Raw genomic sequence first — 21,455 nt, 5'->3', positions numbered from 1 at the left:
GCAAAAAACCAGTATGAGTTAATCGGTTGGAGGGTGAATTTATAGGAGAAAGGTTCCAGTTAAAGGGACCAGCATGTGCAAAGGTCCTGAGGCGGGAGGGAGGTTGGCATGTTTAAGGGATTGTCAGAAAGTCAATGAGGCTGGAATGGAGTGTAACTGGGCATTCAGTGCTATTTGCATTTATCCACAAACCCTTTTCCTTAATGTAGACTGAGGAGACTTCCTTGCAAATGAAAGCCCAATGGACAGAAGTACCTATTATATACCCCAGGTGTTCAGAGGGGTACAAGATCAATGAAATAGCTTCATTCTAGCTCTACCATTTGCTAGCTGCATGACTTTGAGCAAGTTATTTAATATTTCTGAGGTTCAGTTTGTGCATCTGTAAAAATGAGATATAAAATCATTTATGGGTTGGCACAGTGGCTCATGCCTGTAATCCCAGCACTTTGGGAGGTTGAGGTGGGTGGATCACGAGGTCAGGAGTTCAAGACCAGCCTGGCCAACATAGTAAAACCTCGTCTCTACTAAAATTACAGAAATTAGCCAGACATGGTGGTGGACGCCTATAATCTCAGCTACTCAGGAGGCCGAGGCAGATAATTGCTTGGACCCGAGAGGCAGAGGTTGCAGCGAGCTGAGATCGCACCACTGCACTTCAGCCTGTGTGACAGAGTGAGACGAAAAAAAAAATTATACAAGGCTGTGATGAGAATTAGACATGCCTGTGTGTCTAGGTTGGTTTGTGGCACACAGTAGGTGCTTTATAAACATTTCTGATGCTAACCAAATAGCCCAGAAAAGGCTAGGGCTCAATAAGAGCTCATTTCTTTTTGAACTCTGAGGTGGGAGGTGGAGGTGGGATGTTCATAAAAAAGTTAATGAACGGCCAGTCGGTAGTGGCTCACACCTGTAATCCCAGCACTTTGGGAGGCCAAGGCAGGTGTATTACCTGAGGTCCGGAGTTAAAAACCAGCCTGCTCAACATGGAGAAACCCTGTCTCTACTAAAAATACAAAAATTAACCAGGCGTGATGGCACAAGCCTGTAATCCCAGCTACTTGGGAGGCTGAAGCAGGAGAATTGCTGGAACCCAGGAGGCGGAGATTGCAGTGAGCCAAGATCGGGCCACTGCACTCTAGCCTGGGCGACAGGGCGAGACTGCCTCTCAAAATAAATAAAAATAAATAAATAAATAAATAAATAAATAAATAAAGTTAATGAAGAATGCAAGAGAGACTAATGGATGGGCTGAGTAGGGTGTGGATTGTTAGCACAGGTAACACAGCCATAACCACAGGCTGGCAAATCTGAGGAGCTTGGGTATGAGGTTGTGCTGAACCACTGATAGAAGATGAAGCTGGAGCCTAGAAGAGGGGAACTGGAGAAGGGCACTGTGTGGGGCTTAGGACATTGGTCCAACTAAGGAGTCTGGCTCCAGGATGGGACAGGAAGCCAATGAACAGTCATCAGTACTCATGGAACCCATGAGGGTGGGGCCATATGGCTGTATGGCTGTTTTCCCCCGAATCCCAGGTTCTAGCAGGGGTTGATTGTCAAATGGATAGGTGATGGTTATCTAAGCATGGGAGTCCCCTCCATCCCATCCAGTGGTTAACGGTCAGGAGGGCCAGTGCTGGAGCTTTGAGCATCTGTCCATCAGTGCCAGCACTCCCCATAGAATCGTACTGGCAGCAGAATACAAGGCTGAAAGTAGATGGCAGTGCCAGTGATTCTGAGGCAAGGATCCAGGGCCCCAGCTATGAGGTTTGGGCTCTGGACAGAATCTATTTCAGAAATAATACAGAACTCGGCGGACTCACTGAAAAGGTAAAGGAACCCAGTCTTATGGATGAACCCTTCAAAGTGAGCTGGAGAATAGTAACACTGAGGATGCACAGGCTACTCTCTATATATTTATACCCTATTTCATTCCATAAACGCACTGGAGTCTATTTAAAGAGAGTGTAAAAGTTTTGCTGTTCTTTTTTAAGGATGATGAGGAAGTGGAAGTAAAAGAAAAATAAAGATGGGAAATTTTAAAGGAAACGGTGGAATCAACACCCAAAATTCATGTTAAGTTCCTACAAAACTGCCAGAAGTGGGCTAAGAGTTTAGTTCTGAGCTGCCTGGTGGCCTTAGCAAGGAAGGGAAACAGGGGCAGTCATGACCTGTATGGTGTTCAGAAGAACTACCAGTAACTCAAAGAGATAGAGCTGTTCAGAGTATTGAAATCGGGGAGGCATTTTCCTGAGGGCCTCACACAGTGAAGATCCACAGTACACAGTGCTTCTGCCAGCACACTGGATCCTGAGTAGAGACTGCTCACACAACTCCTGCCCCATCGGGCCTAGCTCATAAGCTAGGGTGGATCTGAGGGGGTTTGCCTACAGGTACAGCTGGGAAAGACAGAACTAACATCTTTCTTTTCCTGAACACATCTCTATGTGTGATGATGCTTGGAGACCGACAGAGGTGTTTCTCAAAACTTAGGGATGAAGGATCTATAACGCCATCAGCTTGAATTCCCCATCTGGCACTGGAAGCCGGTGTAGAGTTGGTCTTGGCAAGAATGGAGATGTAATTAATGAAGAGACTATTAAGTGGAGTGAGGGTTCTAGAGCCATCCCCAGCTGTGGGGCTTCACTTGGCTTACCCTCCAGTGACTCACCCGCTGATGAGCAATCCTCATATGCCTGATTTAGAGGACTTACTCACCCTTCAGAGAAATACTTTAATGCAATAAAGCAAATGTCAGCAAGTGGGCTGAGCTTAGCACATCACCCCAGCCTGCATCCAGCTTCCTACTCCCTGGCTCTCCCTACCCAAGGTTCCTTCAGCCACTCCACACCTGCACAGGCCCACACAATGGGCAGGTTTCAGGGACACACTCCAAGGCTGGTCAGAGGCTCAGAGATGGGACACCAAGAGGCATTAGGCACCAGCTAGAACCCTGGAGAAATCTAGTCCGTAGAGGTTGGAGATTAGCTCTAAAGCACTGGAGAGCTGGGCGCAGGGCAAGGGCTAGAACCCAGAACTTCTCCCTCTCTGGTCTAGTGCTCTTCACTGTGGAAGCCGTTGGTTACACAGATGAGGGGAGTGGGCTGAAAGAAATTCAGCATCCTGGCTGGGCACGGTGGCTCTCACCTGTAATCCCAGCACTTTGGGAGGCCGAGGCAGGCGGACCACAACATCAGGATATCGAGACCATCCTGGTTAACATGGTGAAAACCCCTCTCTACTAAAAATACAAAAAAAAAAAAAAATTAGCTGGGGGTGGTGGCGGGCATCTGTAGTCCCAGCTACTAGGGAGGCTGAGGCAGGGGAATGGCGTGAACCCAGGAGGCGGAGCTTGCAGTGAGCCGAGATGGCGCCATTGCACTCCGGCCTGGGTGAGAGTGAGACTCCATCTCAAAAAAAAAAAAAAAAATTCAGCATCCTAACTCTGGGTGACCTTCTCATCTGTGGACTTTCCAAGGAACCTCTGAATGGAGAGGTGGGGAAAGGAAAGGCAGGTGGAGACCTCACGCAAAGCCTTTGAGGTGAGGAATTTAGAGAGCTGGGCTGCCTGTGCTCCACCACCATCTTGCTATTTGTTGACACAGTGCATGTCGGGAGAACTAGACGCCCTTTGAACCCTCCAGCATTGAGAAGTATGGCTGGAATCCCCGTGTTTATCAGGTGACTGGGATGGCATAAACCCCAACCAGCTCCCTGTTCCCTCAGATTAGGAACAGGCCCCAGGAGTTAGGCTGGAGCCTAGGCAGAGCCAATCATGGGGAGAAGCTGACAACTGCCCCTTCCTTCCTCCACCTACGTAGAGGAAGTTACAAAGCAAGTCGATTAAACCTACTCATTGAGGGATTTACCTTGGAACTCCCGGGGAATTATCTAGAAGAATTAGTTGCAAGAGTGGAAAGAGGGGTCAGGTAGGCAGGCAGGGCAAATTTTCACCTCATTCACTTCTCCATCCCTTGGCCACTTACCCAGCCTTTTCTGAGTCTGCCACATGCCAAGCACTGGGGAGGCTGGCCACAAGCTTGGCACTCAGGCTTACTGGAATCAAGGGCCTTATGCTTTAAGGGACTCTTCGGATCATCTAACTCAGCTCACTCTTCACAGGTGAGAAATCTGAGGTTCAAGTAAAGCTTTTTGCCTAGTGTGATAGGAGTGAAGGGCCCTCAGTGGGCAGATACTCTCACCACCTCCCTATGAGGCCTACACTAAGGAATTCTCTTGCAAGTTAACTTAGGGAAACCCCTCACTTGGAAAGCAACATTCTGTATCATCATACCTATAGTTGCACCTCCACCACCATCACCCTGTTGTTCATTTAGAAATAAATCCCAGTGAAGCAAGCTGGGTCCCCACCCAAGGGTATTTCTACCTTATCCCAATTCACCAAGAAGAAGTGCTTTTTTCCTTTTCCTATTTTTATTTTACACTATAAAAAACAACAACAACAACAACCAGTAACATACTGTTTTTCTTCACATTCACATGGGTCTTAGAAAATTATTGCCTTTTCCCCTGGAGAAATAACCAACAGACAAAAAGAAAAAATAGTAGTACCACATTGCAAAATCTGCAAATCCCAGAAGTCCACAGCTTGAAGACAACTCCAGGGGCAGGGAGGAAAACAATTGTCACAAGAGACATAAGCACACAGAAGGACAGGAAGCTGAGGAAACCAGTTTTCAACACCACTGACCCAGGATACCCAGCAAGTACCCTTTTCCTCCTGGAATTTACTGCCACCACCTCGAAGGTATGACTTTTTTTGGTCTATGATCTAAAAAACTCTTTTCACAAATGAATAGTTGCTCTGAGAAGAGGTGGAATGAGACAAGTTCAAGTATGAATAAGAATCACGCCAAAGTCCAAGGTCAGTGAAGAACCCACGGCAAAAAAAAAAAAAAAAAAAAATCCAGAAAAGCCAACATCTTGCTACTTCAACCAACTGCCTCACTGGACCCAAGAGGGTATCTACAAAACATTTCAGGGTTCAAATCAGGATGCTGATCATGTCCCTACAAACCCTGTGGGGCTAGGGGCTACTTTCCCAACTAGACGGTGATCAGCTTATGCCCTGAAGCAACAGAGACAGACACTGAAACTGCCAAAGTTCAAAAAATAAGGTGGAAATTGTGCTTCCTTCAAAATGAATTGGCTTTATAACTGCCTTTTCTCCTGGTCCAGCAACTTCTTTCTCCCACGTTGCTGCAGGTATTTATTGCCTTATGCTTGAAATGAAAAGGCGAACTTTGAGGTGCAAGGACTGGGCAGTCCCGAAAGGGCAGGGGTCTGGAAGTACAGTAGTCAGCACATGCTGTGCTCCCGTAATGGCTTGGCCTTCCTTCAGTCCCGAGAACCTACCCCGAGGTCTGTCTGAAGTTCATTTGCAAGCCTGGTGACCACTCACTATCTCACTGGAGCAGCATGACAGAGTGAGGTCTTCAGTATTGCACAGGTATGAAATGTCCATGAGTCTTAAAACCAAAAATCACAGTTGCTCTTGGGGCCGGGCCGATTCCTCTATCCCAGTTTTAGCAGGATGTGGCCGTTGCCACAGGGCTTCTGCTGAGCTCTGAGACTGTTGAGTGGGTAGGCACCGGTGCCAGCACCGAGGCAGGGAATGTGCAGTAGGCACCCTGCATGTCAGGGCTCAGTGTCTGCAAATGGCCTATCAGTGAAGAGCCTGCTGCCTCCCCTTGGCAGGAGGGAGGCTGGGGGTTGGGCGTGGAGGGCAGGATCTCAGATTCGTACTGCAGGAGCTGGCCCATGAAGCCAAAGTTGGGCGAGACCATACTCCTCCTCTGCTTGATGTAATCGAAGGCCTCCTTCAGGCGGAACTGCTTGGTCTTCATGAGGTAAGCCATGCAGATGGTGGGTGAACGGGAGATCCCAGCCTCACAGTGGACCAGGACCTTGCCTCCCTTTTCCCTGACACAGTCTGGAAGGAAGAAAAGATGGTGGGAGTCAGTTGGGATTAGAATCTAAGGGCAATGGCAAAACGTAAGAATCAAACACTGGAGTAACCTAGATATGAAACTGTTGTGCCTGCGTTAAGAGCCGTGGCCCTACACTACACTTCTGCCAGTCTTTAATCCCCACTGGTGAGGACAGAGCTTTTGGGATCCCAGCAAAGACTATCCCCAAGTAGGATCTTTAGGTTCCTTACAGTGGCTTTACAGTTCCCCAGGATACTTGCAGATTCTGCCTCTGGAGGCGATGGCCCTGGAGAAGTCCCTTCCTGGGGATGCCATCTTAACCTAGGTTCCACTGATGGTTCCAAGAGGGCACTGGAACATCCTTGAAATTGTGCACATTTTTATTGGGCACGCACATTTTTCTAAGGAGAGCATCCCAGGCTCAAAGACTGACTTGGAGAAGCAACTCTTGCCTCTCCAGGTCTGATTCTAAGGGTAATAACCTAACCCCAATCCTGGTAGAGGTCTTCCGGCCTCTCCAGGCACCCTGTCCTGCTGTGCAAGGGCAGGATGCTTGGCTCAGCTCCCAGGGTTCTCACCACCAAACACACAATAAATAGCACATGGCCACTAATTATAGCCCTGGCTAAGTGACGCCTACTAGACGGAGGATATAAATGGCTTTCACAAATTCCATCTTGCTCAACAATGGGAGTTGCTGCTATAAAGCTACCACCATCAGTTAGCATTCTTTAGCTCAATATGACAAAAAGGGGAGGATGCCTCCCTTCCTGCTCTACCCCCCAGCCCCCGCCCCCAGAAAACCAGCTACAACTATTAAAAATGGGAAGCGATGAAAGGTTAAAGATACATACACATCAAATCCACAAAAAATACAGTCTTTCCAATTCCCTCTCTTGCTAGCAAGGAAACAATTACATCACAGGAAGTTAGATGTAGCTGGCACTACGCAGGCTACAGTAAGCAAACACATTTAAGATTTTGAAGGGCCAAAAGAAAAAAAAAGTCATTCCCCTTACCACCCTCCACTTCCCTGCCCCAAGGTCAAAGGATGCAAATCAATCTGCAAAATCTAAAAGGTAAAATTTCTGAGGCATCAGGGAGGAATCCTAGAGTTTCCCCATCTGAACAAAAACCCCACAGGATACCCCAAAGCAGTTCAATAGGGGTGTCCTCCAATTCAGTCTGACTCAAAACAAACAAAACAGTCTCTTCAAATTAGTTCAAAGGGGTCTGACCCCCAAGTCCCTGGAATTATAGGGTCGGACTCCTATTTCCCTTCACTCCTCTGTTGGCCTCCTTCAAAGTTTAGCTTTTAACTGGCCTAGTGCCACATCCAAGAATGCAAAGGGTCCAGAGTGCATTGCCTCTGGAGCCCGCTCGACACCTCGGGGCCTGCCTTCCACATGGCCCTCTTCCCTTGGAAGGGGTCAGTGTATATTCAGCACATGGCTCACTGGGGAGGCCCAGTCTCTCCTTCCATTAGCAGGGCAATGGAAGGGCCAAAAGAAAAAGCATCCTGTGCTTTCGAAACGCTGTGGGTTTGTGGATTGTGTGTACACAGACACAATACACACACAGGATGGGGAAGGAAGGTTCTGAGAACTGGATGGAGGCGTGTTTCATGACCTCATGAAGTAGCTACCCAGGTAATTAAACAACAGGCTGAGAAGGGCAAGGCATTCCCAGGGACAGGGAGAACAAGTCAAGGGTTTCCCACCCTGAACGCATCATTTTGGCTGCCTTTCAGACTCCAAAGGAATGATCTTAGCCCGGAGGCTCAGGGGACAAGCAGGACAGGCTCGGCCTTTTGCCTCTGATGAGTTTCTCGTCAGGTTTCCTGGGGAGCAGAAATTGTGTGGTGAACAGAGAGCCACCATGTGGCTCAAGGGGGGCCTTTAATTGCTACCTGCGCTAAGTAATTATTGCTGTGCTAACACCTGCCTTTCCTCCTCCATCCCTTGGAACAAGATATAGAAAATTCATGCGTCAGTTTCAACAACTACGTATGTTAAAGAGGAAGATGGGCGCTGGAAAGCGGGGCATGACCACAAGGTTAGAGAGTGGTACTTGCAAATCTGAAACAGAAAAAAGTCAGGGCAGCCTCCTAGCAAGATGGATGGGGGAGAAGATGCCATATGGGAGAACAACCCACGCAACACAGAGCACCTGGAAACCCTAAGGCCATAGCCCTTTCCTGGCGGAAGGACCAGAGGCCAAGGCCTTGGTTTTTAGGTCTATGCAATGGAATAAATAACTGCCTAACAAGAATGCAGAAAGAAGGCAAAAGATGCCAACTTTTCTGTGCATACAGCACGGAGCTTGAGTCAAGTGCTATCTTTAATCCAAAATTAGCTGAAAATGCAAAACAAATTGCCCCAAGCCATTCGCCAAAAGTATGGAAAGCTGCTGGGGGCCCTTGGGGCTCAGTGCGTAAGTAGTGCTCTCTGAATCCTTCTGTTTGCTTTTAAAAATAAACCCAATCTACGTAGAAGCACAGTTAGGGAGGTTCTTTCCCCTGCTTTCCTTGTGTGGAGCATTACGCAGGGATACGCTCAGCTTCTGCCCAGCTAGAAACAATAACAAAATCGGCAGTGAGTACTGCCATAAAATTATATTAATTCATTTATCTTGCAAATTAAAGCTCCTATTAATGGCAACTTAAATCCTCCCTTCCACCTTTTTGGTAGCTGCATCCCATGTTGGCTCCAAATCTTAGCAGTAGCATATACAAGACACTTTTCTTTCAGTGAAGGTAGCTTCTATCAGGGCATCAAAAGTCAAGAACACATGCCCCAAACGGGCTCCCAAAATAACTGAGGGGGAATGGCTAAACCCACCAATGAAGTCTATTGCTTCTTGAAAGTGGGAGCTAATGTCAGCCGTGTGGCTGTCTTCCACAGGGATCCATTTGTAGTGTAGGTGGGTTGTGCAGGCCTCGGAGGTCCGTCGGGAGACATTCAGCAGGGCTGTGATGTGCAGGTTGGCGAGGAACTCGCACTTGGATGCATGGTAGGCACTTCCAAGGTAGAGGAAGGGAAGGATTTCAACTGGGCCACCCTGGAAGCAGGGACAAAGGACAATCAGGAAATATTGGATTAGCTTGTTCATTTGAGAGAGGAAAAAACAACTCTGACCTATTTGCTGCTTAAGATGGGTGGTTCCCTTTCTGGTTTCCCAGTAGAGTTCAGAGCCAGGGCAGTTCAACTGAGCGTGGGTGGTATCTCCTGGCCAACTCTACCTTACGTGGCTGCCTTGTGACTCAATGACAGCAAAATCCACACAGCAAAGAGTTCACATTTTTGCACACATCAAGGAGGTAGGATATGATGGCATTCTTCCTGTGCTGACAAGGATGAGAAGCCATGTGGTATCATGGGAAATATCTATGGGGCTGTGTTGAAGTTACAGCTGCCCTGAGAGTACCAGGGCAAGCCTCTTTGCCTTGGGACAGTCTCACTTTCTTTACAGCTAAAATGGACCAGGACTCAACATGGTGTGTGTCCTCCTTTACAGCCTTGGCATTTTATATAGCATATTTTTTTTTCCCCTTTTTGGAAAGACGGAGTCTTGCTCTGTCACCCAGGCTAGAGTGCAGTGGCACAATCATAGCTCACTGTAATCTTGAATTCCTAGGCTCAAGAGATCCCACCGTCTCAGCCTCCCAAGTAGCTGGGCCTATAGGCATGCACCACCACGTATGGCTAATTTTATAATTGTTTTTTGTAGAGCTGAGTTCTTGCTATGTTGCCCAGAGCGATCTTCCTACCTCAGCCTCCCAAAATGCTGGGATTATAGGCATGAGCTACCAAGCCTAGCCTATATAGTGTATTTCATCAAACCTAAGACACTGTTGATCCTAAGATGCATCCAGGTTTTAGAGATGTTAAAATGCACCTCCACCCCCAACAAAAAAGTATGCTTTTTAGAAATGAAAATAACCACTACCTACTCAGAATCTTTAGATAAAAAATGCTGTCAGGCCACAAGCAGAGGGGCTTCCTCGCCTCTGACCTTCTTCACACGGAGGTTTGTTGGGGGTGCTGGTGAGACCTGCTTACAGAGCCATCCTTTTGGGAGGCTACCCACACCCCAGGTTTCTAGTCAAGGGGGAACCAGAGACCATCCACCTTGAGGCAAAACTAAAATGAACCACCGGTTAAGACTCTGGCAGTCTCAGCATTTACAGGGCTCTAAAGGTTGCAGAAAAGTCAGTGATGATTGGAAAAATGGGAGCCCTTAGAGGCTGAGAGGGAAACACGGGGCTGGGTGACAGTGGCTATGTCTTTGGGAGCCTTTCCCATGCCAACCATCTGCTTCCTGTGTTTCCATTTCCTGTCCTGGAATAAGAGCGGAATGGAAACTCTCAGCCAGATCCATAACAGGGAAGGGTGCGTGGGACAGGGGCCAGCCACAGGCAATTCTCAATTTACCCCGCACCCGGCGTTAGCTTTTTGTTTCCTAAGAACTCAAGTGTTTAAGCAAAGGCCAGTTCAGTCACTTGGAAGAAAATTACAGAGGATTTTACATAAGGTAATAATAACAACTGGTATTTTTATCAGCATCTACTGTGGCTGGCTTCTGGGGGCTTAATCCTTTAGATGTGCCTACATCATACCAATTTCACAAAATCTGTGAGGTAGGTAACATTATTCCCATTTTACAGATGGGCAACTTGAGGCTCAGATGCATTTAATAACTTGTCCAAGTCAGAGCTAGTCAGTGATAGAGCTGGGCTGAAACCCAAAACTGATGGTGTAGCATGAGATGCAAGGCCTTGTCTGACTCCATTTCAATAGTGATCAATATGAGAAAGTATTTCAGGTAAAGACAGGAAGGAAAAAATTCCCTGCTTTCCTCTCTTCCTCTAGAGATAAAATGTCCATCTGCATCCCCTCTTCAAAACCTCTCCAAACTTCCATGCATACAGAGCAGCCTTCCTGGTGGCAAAGTGGTGCAACAGTTAAGAACCTGGGCTTGGGCGTCAGACAGCAGAGCTCTTGGGTTAAGTTCCAGAGCTCCATGCTTACTACCTGATGTGATCTTGGACAGCTTCTTTAACCTATGACCTTTGTCTCTAAACAGGGGATAATACCTATCCTCTCTGGATAATTGGTAAGGTGTAAATGGGATAATGAATGCATTAAAACCTGGCACGTTACATAGCTGCCACTGTCACTGGGATTGAAGAATGAACAGAACGTGGCTTCTCTCCACGGGGAAGACACAGGGTTTTAGGCAATCCAAGCAGGTCTAGTCCTGACCTGAGCTGGACCCCACTCCCTGGGCACAGCATCCTCACCAGCTAGAAATCAGGAAAACAGCAGAGGTGGTACAAAGTTCTTGGGAAAGGAGTCAGAGTTCCAAGTCCAGATTCATGTGGCCACTGATGACTTACGGGTCCCCACCAATGGACACTAACAGGCTCGCCCTTTAAGGAGCAGGCTGGATGGTTGACTCAAGATCTCCTCCTCTCCTGAGTGCCTGGAAATTGCTGATACACCAGACCTGGAATCTATCCAATTTCTTTTGGAGCTTAGCCCAACACACCCCTGAAACTACATTTCTTTCCCTTTTTGAACTTCTGTTTAGACCAAGAGGGAAGAAGCCAAAGGCCTTCAGAAACCCCAAAAGTTAACATGACCTCGCCTGGCTGCTCTAAATGCAGAAGCGTTTCTAAGAAATAGCATTAGGGGGTTCCCCAGATGAATCTTGAAGACACATCAGGGCCTTCTCACCCCTCACTTGGCCAGAGATGTGCTATGCTTTCACAACATTCTGCCAACTCTTATTTCTCTTTCACTTTCTGAGAAATGGGGGGAAAACATAACCCGAACAAACAAACAAAAGTAGAAATCTAGCGAGGCCAGATGTCCACAGCTTGAAAGCCATGGGTTCGTCATACACTGTAAGGGTGTTTAATAAAGGAAAACAAATCCTAACCCTGGCATCTGGACAAGCTAATAGGCTTCCTGACCAAGGAGCCCGTTCCAGAAAAGGTCGCCTGGCTTTGCTTCGAAGTTTATCCCCAGGGACAGGGTTTTGCTCATGGCAGGGAGCTGGCATTTTAGCATCTAGCAATCTTTCTTCTTATGATTTGGATATGTTCTTGGTTTACGTGAAAAGTTTGAAAGGTTACTCCCACCAGGTCAGGTGTCTAGATTAGAGGCCATGCGGAAAACAGAACAAGGTCCTGAAATAATCAGAACAGGGAGCTGAGAGAAAGGGGTTCTGAGCCTGATGCTGCCTTGAACCAGCTGCAGGACTCTGCAAAATCAAGAATCTCACTTGTCACAGAACACTTCTCTTCCCTTCCATAAAATGAGTAGGCAGGTTTTTACCTCTGGTTTCTGCCAGATTTGGATTCTCACCTGCTTTTTCATTTTCCTGGACGGTACTACGTAACCCCCTTCCACTTTATTTTTCCCTTTAATGAGTTATCACAAAGCACTCATTTTTAGAAGAAACATAAAAACTCACTAGTTTACAGAAACATGAAGCCCTCTAGTATCTTTTGATTTCCTCTGGTTTCAGTATCTGTGGAACTGTAAGCATTAGAACCCCTTAGAGGAGCCTACTTAGCCACCCAAACAGGACTTCCTCTATAGAACCCCCACCAACACCAGTTTCAGTTAAACATACCAACAAGACACACCTTGACAGGTACCGGGATGCTTTGCAGAAACTGCAGAGCGTGGACAATTACAGAGAAAAGCAACACAGGAAGCCTGAAAGTCAACTCTGAAATGTCTTCAGGGAAACCTAGACCAGTATTTCAAAGCTTCTCTGAACCTCCGAAGCCAGATGACAATAATGTAGCTTTCACTTCCCCTTTTCCGCAGAAGCTGCCAAGCATCCTGTGGCTGGTTTGCTCTTGTCAGCTTGTTTGCTGGAAGGAGGCCCATTTACTCTTGGATGGAAACTCAAGCTGGCAAGCAACAGAGGCTCCCTAAAGCCAGGGGATTTTGCCAACACCCTGATCCACAAAAGAACCAACCATCGTTGCAGAGTGGGGAGAGAACAGTCAGGTGCTGAGGAAAGACGGCAGACAGGAGCCCAGAATACCACTCAGGATACCTCTTCCCCATCATGTACCTGGTCATAAGCTGGCCTGTAGCTGACGTTTACCACTGGTTTTCCACACTGGCTGATGAGGGCTCTCTCATTCTCAATCTTCTCTTGTGAAATGGGTTTTACATCCACGCAACACTCGGGATATTCTGAGTAGAAGGTCTCATATCCCCCTACAAAAACAAACAAAAAGGTGAGACAGATGGTTAGCATCAATTTCTCACCCTGTCAGAAAATACCCATAGGTAATCAATACTCTGAGGGTTACACAGTTAAATAATAATAATAATAAGCCAATACAGATTGTGGTCATTAAAAATTGAGCAAAACCAGCAAACAGATTTAGAACAGAAAGGGACTCTACGCACACACAAATCTCTAAAAAGAACTCCTTCAGAGGCAATGATTAACTTTTTGTGTCTATCAGAAGCAGCTTAAACTGTGAAAGAAAGTATCTAGCATCTGGCAAATATTAACCAAACCCCTCCAGAAAACAAAGGCTATTTTCTCTCTTGTTTATCTAAAAGGAAGGCGTGATTATGCAAAATTTCATTAACTGGCGAGAAGATAGGCTCCTAAAGTGCCTTCTTCCCCAGCCCATCTGCTCTAAGCAGGATTCTAGCTGGTACCTCCTCCATTCATAAGGAAATGGAGGCTGATATGAGGTTTCAACTCAGGGCAGTAAAATAGCCTGGCTTCTCACTCCCAAGGTGCTAAGAACACTGCTGACAATCCTTTCTAGGCCCAATTTGGAGTCATCAATCCAGTTAACTACCTTCTAAATCAACTGAAAGAATAAGGACTTCTGGATTTAATTCTCAGCCCTCCTGAGCAAAAACTGTCTCTGTCACCTTCGTGACCACCCTATCTTCTTATCCCCACTTTTCCTACTTCTCCTCTACTCCTCCTGCACGCCCCCCCCAACCAATCAATAAGTCAACTTATAGCATGTATGACTCTCAGAATCCTTAATATTACATTTACACCTCTCCAAATGGATTTAAGGTAAAAACGACCCTCTGAGGCCGGGCGCGGTGGCTCAAGCCTGTAATCCCAGCACTTTGGGAGGCCGAGGTGGGCGGATCACGAGGTCAGGAGATCGAGACCATCCTGGCTAACACAGTGAAACCCCGTCTCTACTAAAAATACAAAAAAACTAGCCGGGCGTGGTGGCGGGCGCCTGTAGTCCCAGCTACTCAGGAGGCTGAGGCAGGAGAATGGCGTGAATCCGGGAGGCGGAGCTTGCAGTGAGCCGAGATCATGCCACTGCACTCCAGCCTGGGCAACAGAGAGACACTCTGTCTCAAAAAAAAAAAAAAAAAAAAAACACAAACAAAAACAAAACAAAACAAAAAAGCAAACGACCAAAAAAAACAAAAACAAAAACAAAAAAAAACAACCCTCTGAGCAAGTCACAGAAACTTGCAAATGTAAGTAAGCCTTCTTGGGCCCATCTGAGTGGGGAAGAACCCTCAGAATGCTGAGGGCTGCCAGGTGCAACAGGCCACCCTTGCTTGGGAAACTCCTTTGCTGGTAACCCAGAGAGCAACCTGAGGCATTTCCCAGGGCCTCCAGAAGGCCCACTTGTCTTTTTCTGGCCTAGAGAATTCACTTGGAGTCAGATCCATTAAACATGCATTCTGAGACCACAAATTTTCCAAAGAACCCCCTTTTTCTTTTGTGACTTTGGGTGTTGTGATGCTGGCTTTTTTAAAGCCCTGCAGTAGACAAATGGTTAATGGATTACAAGGCAGTCTCCAACTCCCTCCCAGAAGCTGCAGCCAATTCCTAGAATGAGTCATCCTGCCATTACTGCTTCCTCTCAGCTTGCTGGAACTGCCCCGCCCCCACTTAGTACACCCAGATCTCCTCTGTGGTCACCTCACTAGCAGCCCACTGCGCCTGCCCGTGAGCTCTCGGTCCTCCCCAATGACCATGCTCCCCACCATAACGGGAGGCCACTGCGGAGGTGCAAGGTGGTGCTATAGGCAGTTTAGCTTCCCATGCTCTGCCACAGCCCCTGGGCCCCTTACCTTCCAGCAGTCAAGAGAGAAAGACACAGGCTCACACTGACCCACAGCTTCCTTGGAAGAGGTATCCCTAGTCAGTAAACCACCTGATCACTTCCTGTGCCTAGACCTCAACATTATGGGTTCCAGGAGACAAACAAGGATTTGGATGGGAATTTGGAGTTAAGAATGACCTGGGCCCTCCCAAACTTCAGAATGAAGGTTGGGGAAGAGGAAATTTTCAGGCTACCCCATCTTCTGGCTTTAAATAGATTACTTCAGAGTTGGCTATCGGGAGGACAGATAGGAGGTTCGGGTATGGGTTGGATCCTGCCTGCTGTTGACAAAATTTAGTCCAGGGACAGATAAACAGGGCCCTGCCTCTTCAAGCTGGGATTCAGAGGAATCCTACAGATTAAATGGTCTCAGTCTTTCACCCACTCCCATCAGAGGTGTGGAGAGACAGAACATTCCTCTCTGGTGCCTCACTTAAGTTGCAAAAGCCATGGCAATTCTTAGAGCTACTTCAGCCTTCTTTTGGAATGAGTCTGCTTTCAATCACCACCACATTACCAGGGAACAGAAACAGCACAGATACTATATATAAATAAGCACTGACCACGCAATTCAGTCATCACCATTTCATTTTAGTGGTTGTTTGGGAGACAGGGGATTATGGAAAGTGTAAAAAGGCATTGACCCTGCCAAGATCTCAGATGCCACCAGATTAAAACCTGAACTCCTATCTGCACATGAGTTAAGAAATAAAAATTTTCTCTGGCAACAATTTAAAGTTTAGTAGTAGTGTTATAAGGGTAGGCATGAAGCAATTTCTCCTGAAATTTAACATGCATATAATTCTTGACCTGGCAATTCTCATGATTCACTGAAAGGCACTGCACACACAAGAGCACATGGAGAAGGAGATCTACCCCACTGCTTGGAACAGTGAGGCCGGACGCAACCTAATGGCCCTTACAGGAGACCGGTTCAATGTGAAACAGACATGTATGGTCAGATATGGACAAGTCTCCCTGATCTAGGATTACAAGAGGCAAGACAGGAACTATACAAAATCAATCTATTTCTAAGATTCTTATGAAAAATTATCTAAAGGTAAACAAGAAATAGTTGGCTGTCTCTGGGGAGTGGAACTGGGTTCTAAGATATGCAGAAGACCCGCTTCTCATCATACGGCCTTCATGCTGTTCAAATTTGTACCTGTGTATATGTTACCTTCTTTTAAAAAACATTTGAACAGTTTTCCTGAGATGTGAGTCTACAGAGTTGCCTACTTTGTGGCGGTAACTTCTAAACTGTCAGCAGGGCCCGCTTAGAGAAGCATGGGGAGCAGAGCGGGGACCAGGAAGGGTCTCCTGGAACCTCTTTCATGCTACTTAGGAGGCATAAACTTTTCCTAAGAACAGGAGACAAAAACCATATTGGGAAGAGAAAGAAATCAGGAGCCGCGCTGAAACCTCTGCAGAGCCAGAAGGCCATCCCTCTATCCCCTGGGGGCTAGGCTGCCAGAAGAAAGACGATTACCATCTACCTCTGTTATCTCTTCAACAGGAAATCAACAGGGGATCAGTCAGCAGGAGGTGCTAGCAGAGAGGGGAACTGTCTCCAGAATCTTCCAGGCCCGGAGTGTGTGAAACTCAAGTTGCATGGCTTTAAAACAGGCTCCTAACTCTCGGCGCCGGCTCCCTGCACCGAGCTCTGATCCCCATCACTGTTACATTCCAAGGTGCCTGCGCCAGGGCTGGCACGGCCTTGGGGCCCTGCTGGGGCTGAGCCCTCATCTCTTCATGTGGGTCAGGTCTCCCCGGGTGTCATTTGAGGTTACAAAGGACTCAAATACAAAGCAGGAGCAGTCATAGGAAGTGACCCAGAAAAAACCAGTGCTTTGGACTTTGAGAGTCAATCACCCACCCACCACTAGAAGCCAAAGTTATCTTCCTGGCAGGTGAAATGGGCAGGCCTGTGGTGGTAGCTCCGGGAGGTGTCAAATCAAAGGCCGCAGAATCTCCACACCACCCTGCCCCCGCGCACCTCTATTTCCTGGCTGGCCGGCTGTAGGCTCGGCTCAGGATGGGTCCCAAGGATAATCCTGGGGCGGAGGAGGGAGGAGGTGAAAAGGGTGGGAAGGATGTGAGCTCCAAACTGAGCTAGAGAAAGATCTAGGAGAGAAGAGGCCGGAGGGAAACAATAAAAAGCAATAAAATGAAATGGAAAGGGAAGGGACTCGCCAGGTCAAAAAGTCAAGAGGGGTCGGTGAAGACACAGGTGGCTAGGCGGGAGGAAGGGGGGCACCATGGCGCCACACCATGGGGGAAGGGGTCGCGACCTGCTGATCCCACCAGATCAGTCTATCAGGAAGGCCCCAAGCCCTGACCCCAGCGACAGCGGCGAAGCTCGGGTCTTGAAAGGGGGCTCGTGCCCAGCACGGGCCGACGGTCCCCAAACTGCTAAGCAGCAGCAACCCCGCAGCATAACCAACTCCACCCAGCCCGGCGGACAGACCGGCTGCCAGGCGCTTTCGAGGAACTCGGGTGGGGAAGAGGGGGAGCTCTGAGTGTTGACATTTGCAGTGCCCTCCCAAGCGCACAACAAGCCCCAGAGTGCAGACTCCGGCAGGTGGTGACTCTCCCGGTCCCAGGGTGTAGGATGGCGCCCCGGCACAGGGAAGGGACCCGGGGGCGCCGGAGGGGCGAGCGTGGCAGGGACCCCGCGCGCTCACCTTTGAGGAAGTAGACCCGCGGGCCGGCGGGCAGACAGGCGAGCAGCGAGGTGAGCACGACACGGGCGGCGCTCTCCTCCCGCAGCTTCTGCCAGTGGCGGCTGCCCTGGTCCAGCACCACCACGGCCGCCACGCCGCCGCCGCCCTCCTGCAGGAGCCGCGCGCGCGCCGCCTCGTCGGGCAGCACGTAGCGCGCCGATACCGCGCCGCCCCGGGCCCGCCGCAGCACCACCGAGTTGAGGTTGACGTTGAGCGAGCCGCGCACGTTCGAGGCGGCGAAAGCCAGGTAGGGCCGGCAGTCAAGCACCACGCAGCGCGCCGCCGCCTCCTTGCGGAGCATCTTGCGCAGCTGGCACCCGTCGAGCGACGTGACCTTCATGCCGCCGCCGCCGCCGGCCAGCGGCCCCGCGCCGCGCGCCCCGCGGGTGCCCACGGCCAGGATGCCCGCGGGCGAGGCACGGGAGGGCGACCCGCGGGGCTGCGGCCGCGACGGAGCCCGGCGCCCGAGCGGCGGCGCAACTCCGCGTTCTCGCCTCGCGCGCTCGATACCCACCCCGGCCGCTCGCCGCCACAGAAGCCGGGGATTCCGCCGGCCGCGCAGCGTTTTATGTGAATGAGTACCGTCCGTGACGCGGCTGCCCATATAAGGCCAAATATGGGTGTTTCCCCGCCCCTCGGGCCGTGGCCACGCCCTACCGGGGGCGGGGCAGCGGGGGCGAGGGACTTGCGGGGCGGGTGCCGGCATTAGAGCAAGAGGAAGTGGAAGGCGCCTCCTCGTTTTCTCCTCTGCGCTGCGCTGAGGGACTCACTCGCGCATCACCCGCGGCTGCCGGCCGTGTGTCGAGGCGCTCCGGGCCACAGTGACCCCCGCGGTGCGGTCCGAGGAGGAAGCGCTGTGGGAGGCGGGGCGGCGCCGCATGATCCGGCCTTCGGCTTCACGGACGTGGGCCGAGAACCCGCCCGTGCCGCGCTGAGCAGGGCCGAGGGAGCCGGCCAGGGCCGCAGAGGAGTCCGGAACGGATTCCTGTCGCTACTGAGGTCTGCGCGTGTAAGGGGAGGACGTGGGAGATTTGCCTCGAGGGGTGGGGTATGGATGACTGGAGGGGTCGGGCGCGGGTTGGTCATCGCTGAGGCTGGGTGATGGGTGGCCGAATTCGTTATATTGTTTTCTCCACTTTTCTGTATGTTTGAAATTTTTCATAATAAAGATTCTAAAAGTAAAAACGGGGGTTGGAGGTCGGCGGTGAGAAAAGCCATTTAATCTCCCTAAATGGATTCTGCCCTCAAAGGATTGACGCTCTTTTCTCTGTCACTCTCCAATAATGATTAGAATAATAAGTTGTATTTTGAGGAGCTGTTTTCTGGTCCCGGGGAAATCCGTGGTGAACTCATCAGTAGCATCAGCGTGTATCCCACGGTGGAGCTCAGTTCAGCCAACTGTTGTCCAGGTGGCTTCTGGATTTGGGGGATTATCTGTGGATCAAGTTTAATCTCAGGCTGTCTGCCCCCACCGGTTCCCAGGGGCTTCAGGCCTTCCACCCCTATTCCTGGGGAAGCAGACACAACTCACCCATTCAGTAAGCATTTATTGAGGGTCAGCTGTGTGCCAGGGCTCCCCTAGCTGTGGGGACAAGTGGATGGAAACAGGTTTCTGCCCCCAAGCTCACTGCCAACCATTTTATTGTTAGCCTGGCTGGGACTGCTTGATGGAAAACAGTCTGCCCGCACTAGACAAGGGCTTGTTGACAACTGACATAAGGGAAGGAGGTTTTCAGAAGGAAGCAGAGATCAAATTCTGAAATCAGATGCAATCAAATCAGACACCAGAACAGCCGGCATTGCCTCTGGGTCACGGCTGCATTCACCAAAAGGCGCTGTCCTCGCCTTGCCAGTGGGGTCTTGGTGAAGACGTGATGCGGGGGCCTTCTTTCTCTTTGTGGTTATCTGTGCCAGCCTTCCCTGCAAACTGCTCTTCCTCCAGCACGTTCTGTTTCTGTTACCGGCTCTTTCCACCCCCGATATCTCAGCCCAGAGCCACACACGTACGTGGAGCACCCACGTGGGCCAGGCTTTGTTTTGGGGCTGGCGGCACCAACGTAAGACTTGTACTCAGCTCCAGCTGCCCCCAGCCCAGAGGGGAGGGGAGGGCCTGTATTCCGTAGGGAACAGCGCCCAGCAGGGGTGTGGCAGGGTGGGGCGTGGGCTGGAGAAGGCCTCCCAGAGGAGATGAGGGCTGAGGCCAATTCCGAGGAATTGTAAGCCAGACTACGAAGCAGGAGGGGTGATTCCAGGCAGAGGAAACTGCTTGAGGTAAAGAAAACAAAAAAACACAAAACCCAGCATGGTGCGTACTGGAGGTACGTGGGAGACTAAGGCCCTTCTGGTATTTATTAGCAGATTAAGCAGGGTCAGGCAACAGAGGGCCTTGTGCTGTTTGACTCAATTGGGTCTTAGTCTTTGGCCCGGACAGTCCCCAATGAGGGATCTTACTCAGTGACCAGATCCGGATAGCATTTGGGAACATCGCTGAGGCGGCTGTGTGCGGGATGAGTGTTTTATTTGAGAGTGGGGGAGGAGTCCGGAGTCTGGGGGATGGATGGGAGGATTTCATGGGTAATCTAGAGCTGAGCTGATATGGGCCTGCCAGAAAAGCAGCTATGGGGAGCCCATAAGAATGGGAGCACATTGAGGAAGTAAGATGCTGGGAGGGGTGAGATGGGGAGAGAGAACTGGAGACTGACACCAAAGATTTTTTTTTTTTTTTTTTAAAGATACGTTCTCACTGTGTTGGCCAGTGTGGTCTCAAATTCCTGGCCTCAAGTAATCCTCCCACCTCAACCTCCTAAAGTGCTGGGATTATAGATATGAGCCACCACACCCAACACCCAGTTAGCATTTTTCTTTTCTTTTTTCTTTCTTTCTTTCTTTTTTTTTTTGGGGCGGGGGGACAGAGTTTCCCTCTGTCGCCCAGGTGGGAGTGCAGTGGTGTGATCTTGGCTCCCAGATTCAAGCAATTCTTCTGCCTCAGCCTCCTGAGTAGCTGGGATTGCAGGTGCACACCACCACGCCAGGCTAATTTTTGTATTTTTAGTAGAGATGGGGTTTCACCATGTTGGTCAGGCTGGTCTCAAACTCCTGACCTTGTGATCCGCCCGCCCCCAACGTGCTGGGATTATAGGTGTGACCCGTGAGCCACCATGCCCAGCTGACACCATAGTTTTTAACCTTTAGATAGGAACTCTACAGGAGCAGGTCTGGGGTGAGGGTAGCAGGAAAAGGAGGAGTGGGTGAAGTTTATACATGTTAATAAGCTAGAGTTGGTCACACCAAGGAGGGTGCCCAGAAAGCAGAAGGGTGGCCTGGCACCCGGTGTAGGAGGGTTATCTGTCAGCTGGATTGCTTCCTCACGTCCCATGTCCAACAGATTACTAAATTCTGGGGCCCGGCTTCCCAGAGCTCTTGTCTGACTCATCCTGCCTAGTGCCACGGCCAAGGCCAGCTTTGCAGGTATGTGACCTGCGCAGCCAAACGGACCCATACTTAGAAGGGACCCCCACTTGTTTTAATGCTCTGTTGTTACTAAATTGTTAATTTTGTACAGGAGACCCTGCGTTTTCCTTTTGCACTGGGCCCCACGAACTCTGTAGCTGGTCCTGCCCATTGCTGTAGTGAAAGGGCCCCATT

At 49.6% G+C, this 21,455-nt stretch overlaps 1 protein-coding gene across 1 annotated transcript; it reads right to left on the bottom strand.

Annotated features, from left to right (window-relative positions):
- Nucleotides 1-4,415: 4,415 nt before the first annotated feature.
- Nucleotides 4,416-18,350, bottom strand: DUSP5 (dual specificity phosphatase 5). The gene is made up of 4 exons (XM_001086701.5): nt 17,772-18,350; nt 13,047-13,195; nt 8,792-9,011; nt 4,416-5,953 (listed from the first exon to the last, which is right to left on the bottom strand). The coding sequence occupies exons 1-4, from the start codon at nt 18,148-18,150 to the stop codon at nt 5,547-5,549; spliced, it is 1,155 nt and encodes a 384-aa protein (XP_001086701.5). The 5' UTR covers nt 18,151-18,350; the 3' UTR covers nt 4,416-5,546.
- Nucleotides 18,351-21,455: the final 3,105 nt, after the last annotated feature.

This window comes from Macaca mulatta, chromosome 9 (genome assembly GCF_049350105.2).
Source record: "Macaca mulatta isolate MMU2019108-1 chromosome 9, T2T-MMU8v2.0, whole genome shotgun sequence".
NCBI classification, from domain to species: domain Eukaryota; kingdom Metazoa; phylum Chordata; class Mammalia; order Primates; family Cercopithecidae; genus Macaca; species Macaca mulatta.
Note: the sequence above shows the minus strand (reverse complement) of the source record. Positions and strands in the feature narration are given on the sequence as shown.

What these genes read in the sequence shown, in the direction of transcription:
- DUSP5 (XM_001086701.5), bottom strand. Translation starts at nt 18,150, where the DNA reads ATGAAGGTCACGTCGCTCGACGGGTGCCAGCTGCGCAAGATGCTCCGC. An exon ending in GCGGGTCTACTTCCTCAAAG is followed by an intron (nt 13,196 to 17,771) that starts GTGAGCGCGCGG and finishes TTGTTTTTGTAG; the next exon opens with GGGGATATGAGACCTTCTAC. An exon ending in AGAAGCAATAGACTTCATTG is followed by an intron (nt 5,954 to 8,791) that starts GTGGGTTTAGCC and finishes TCTTCCTTCCAG; the next exon opens with ACTGTGTCAGGGAAAAGGGA.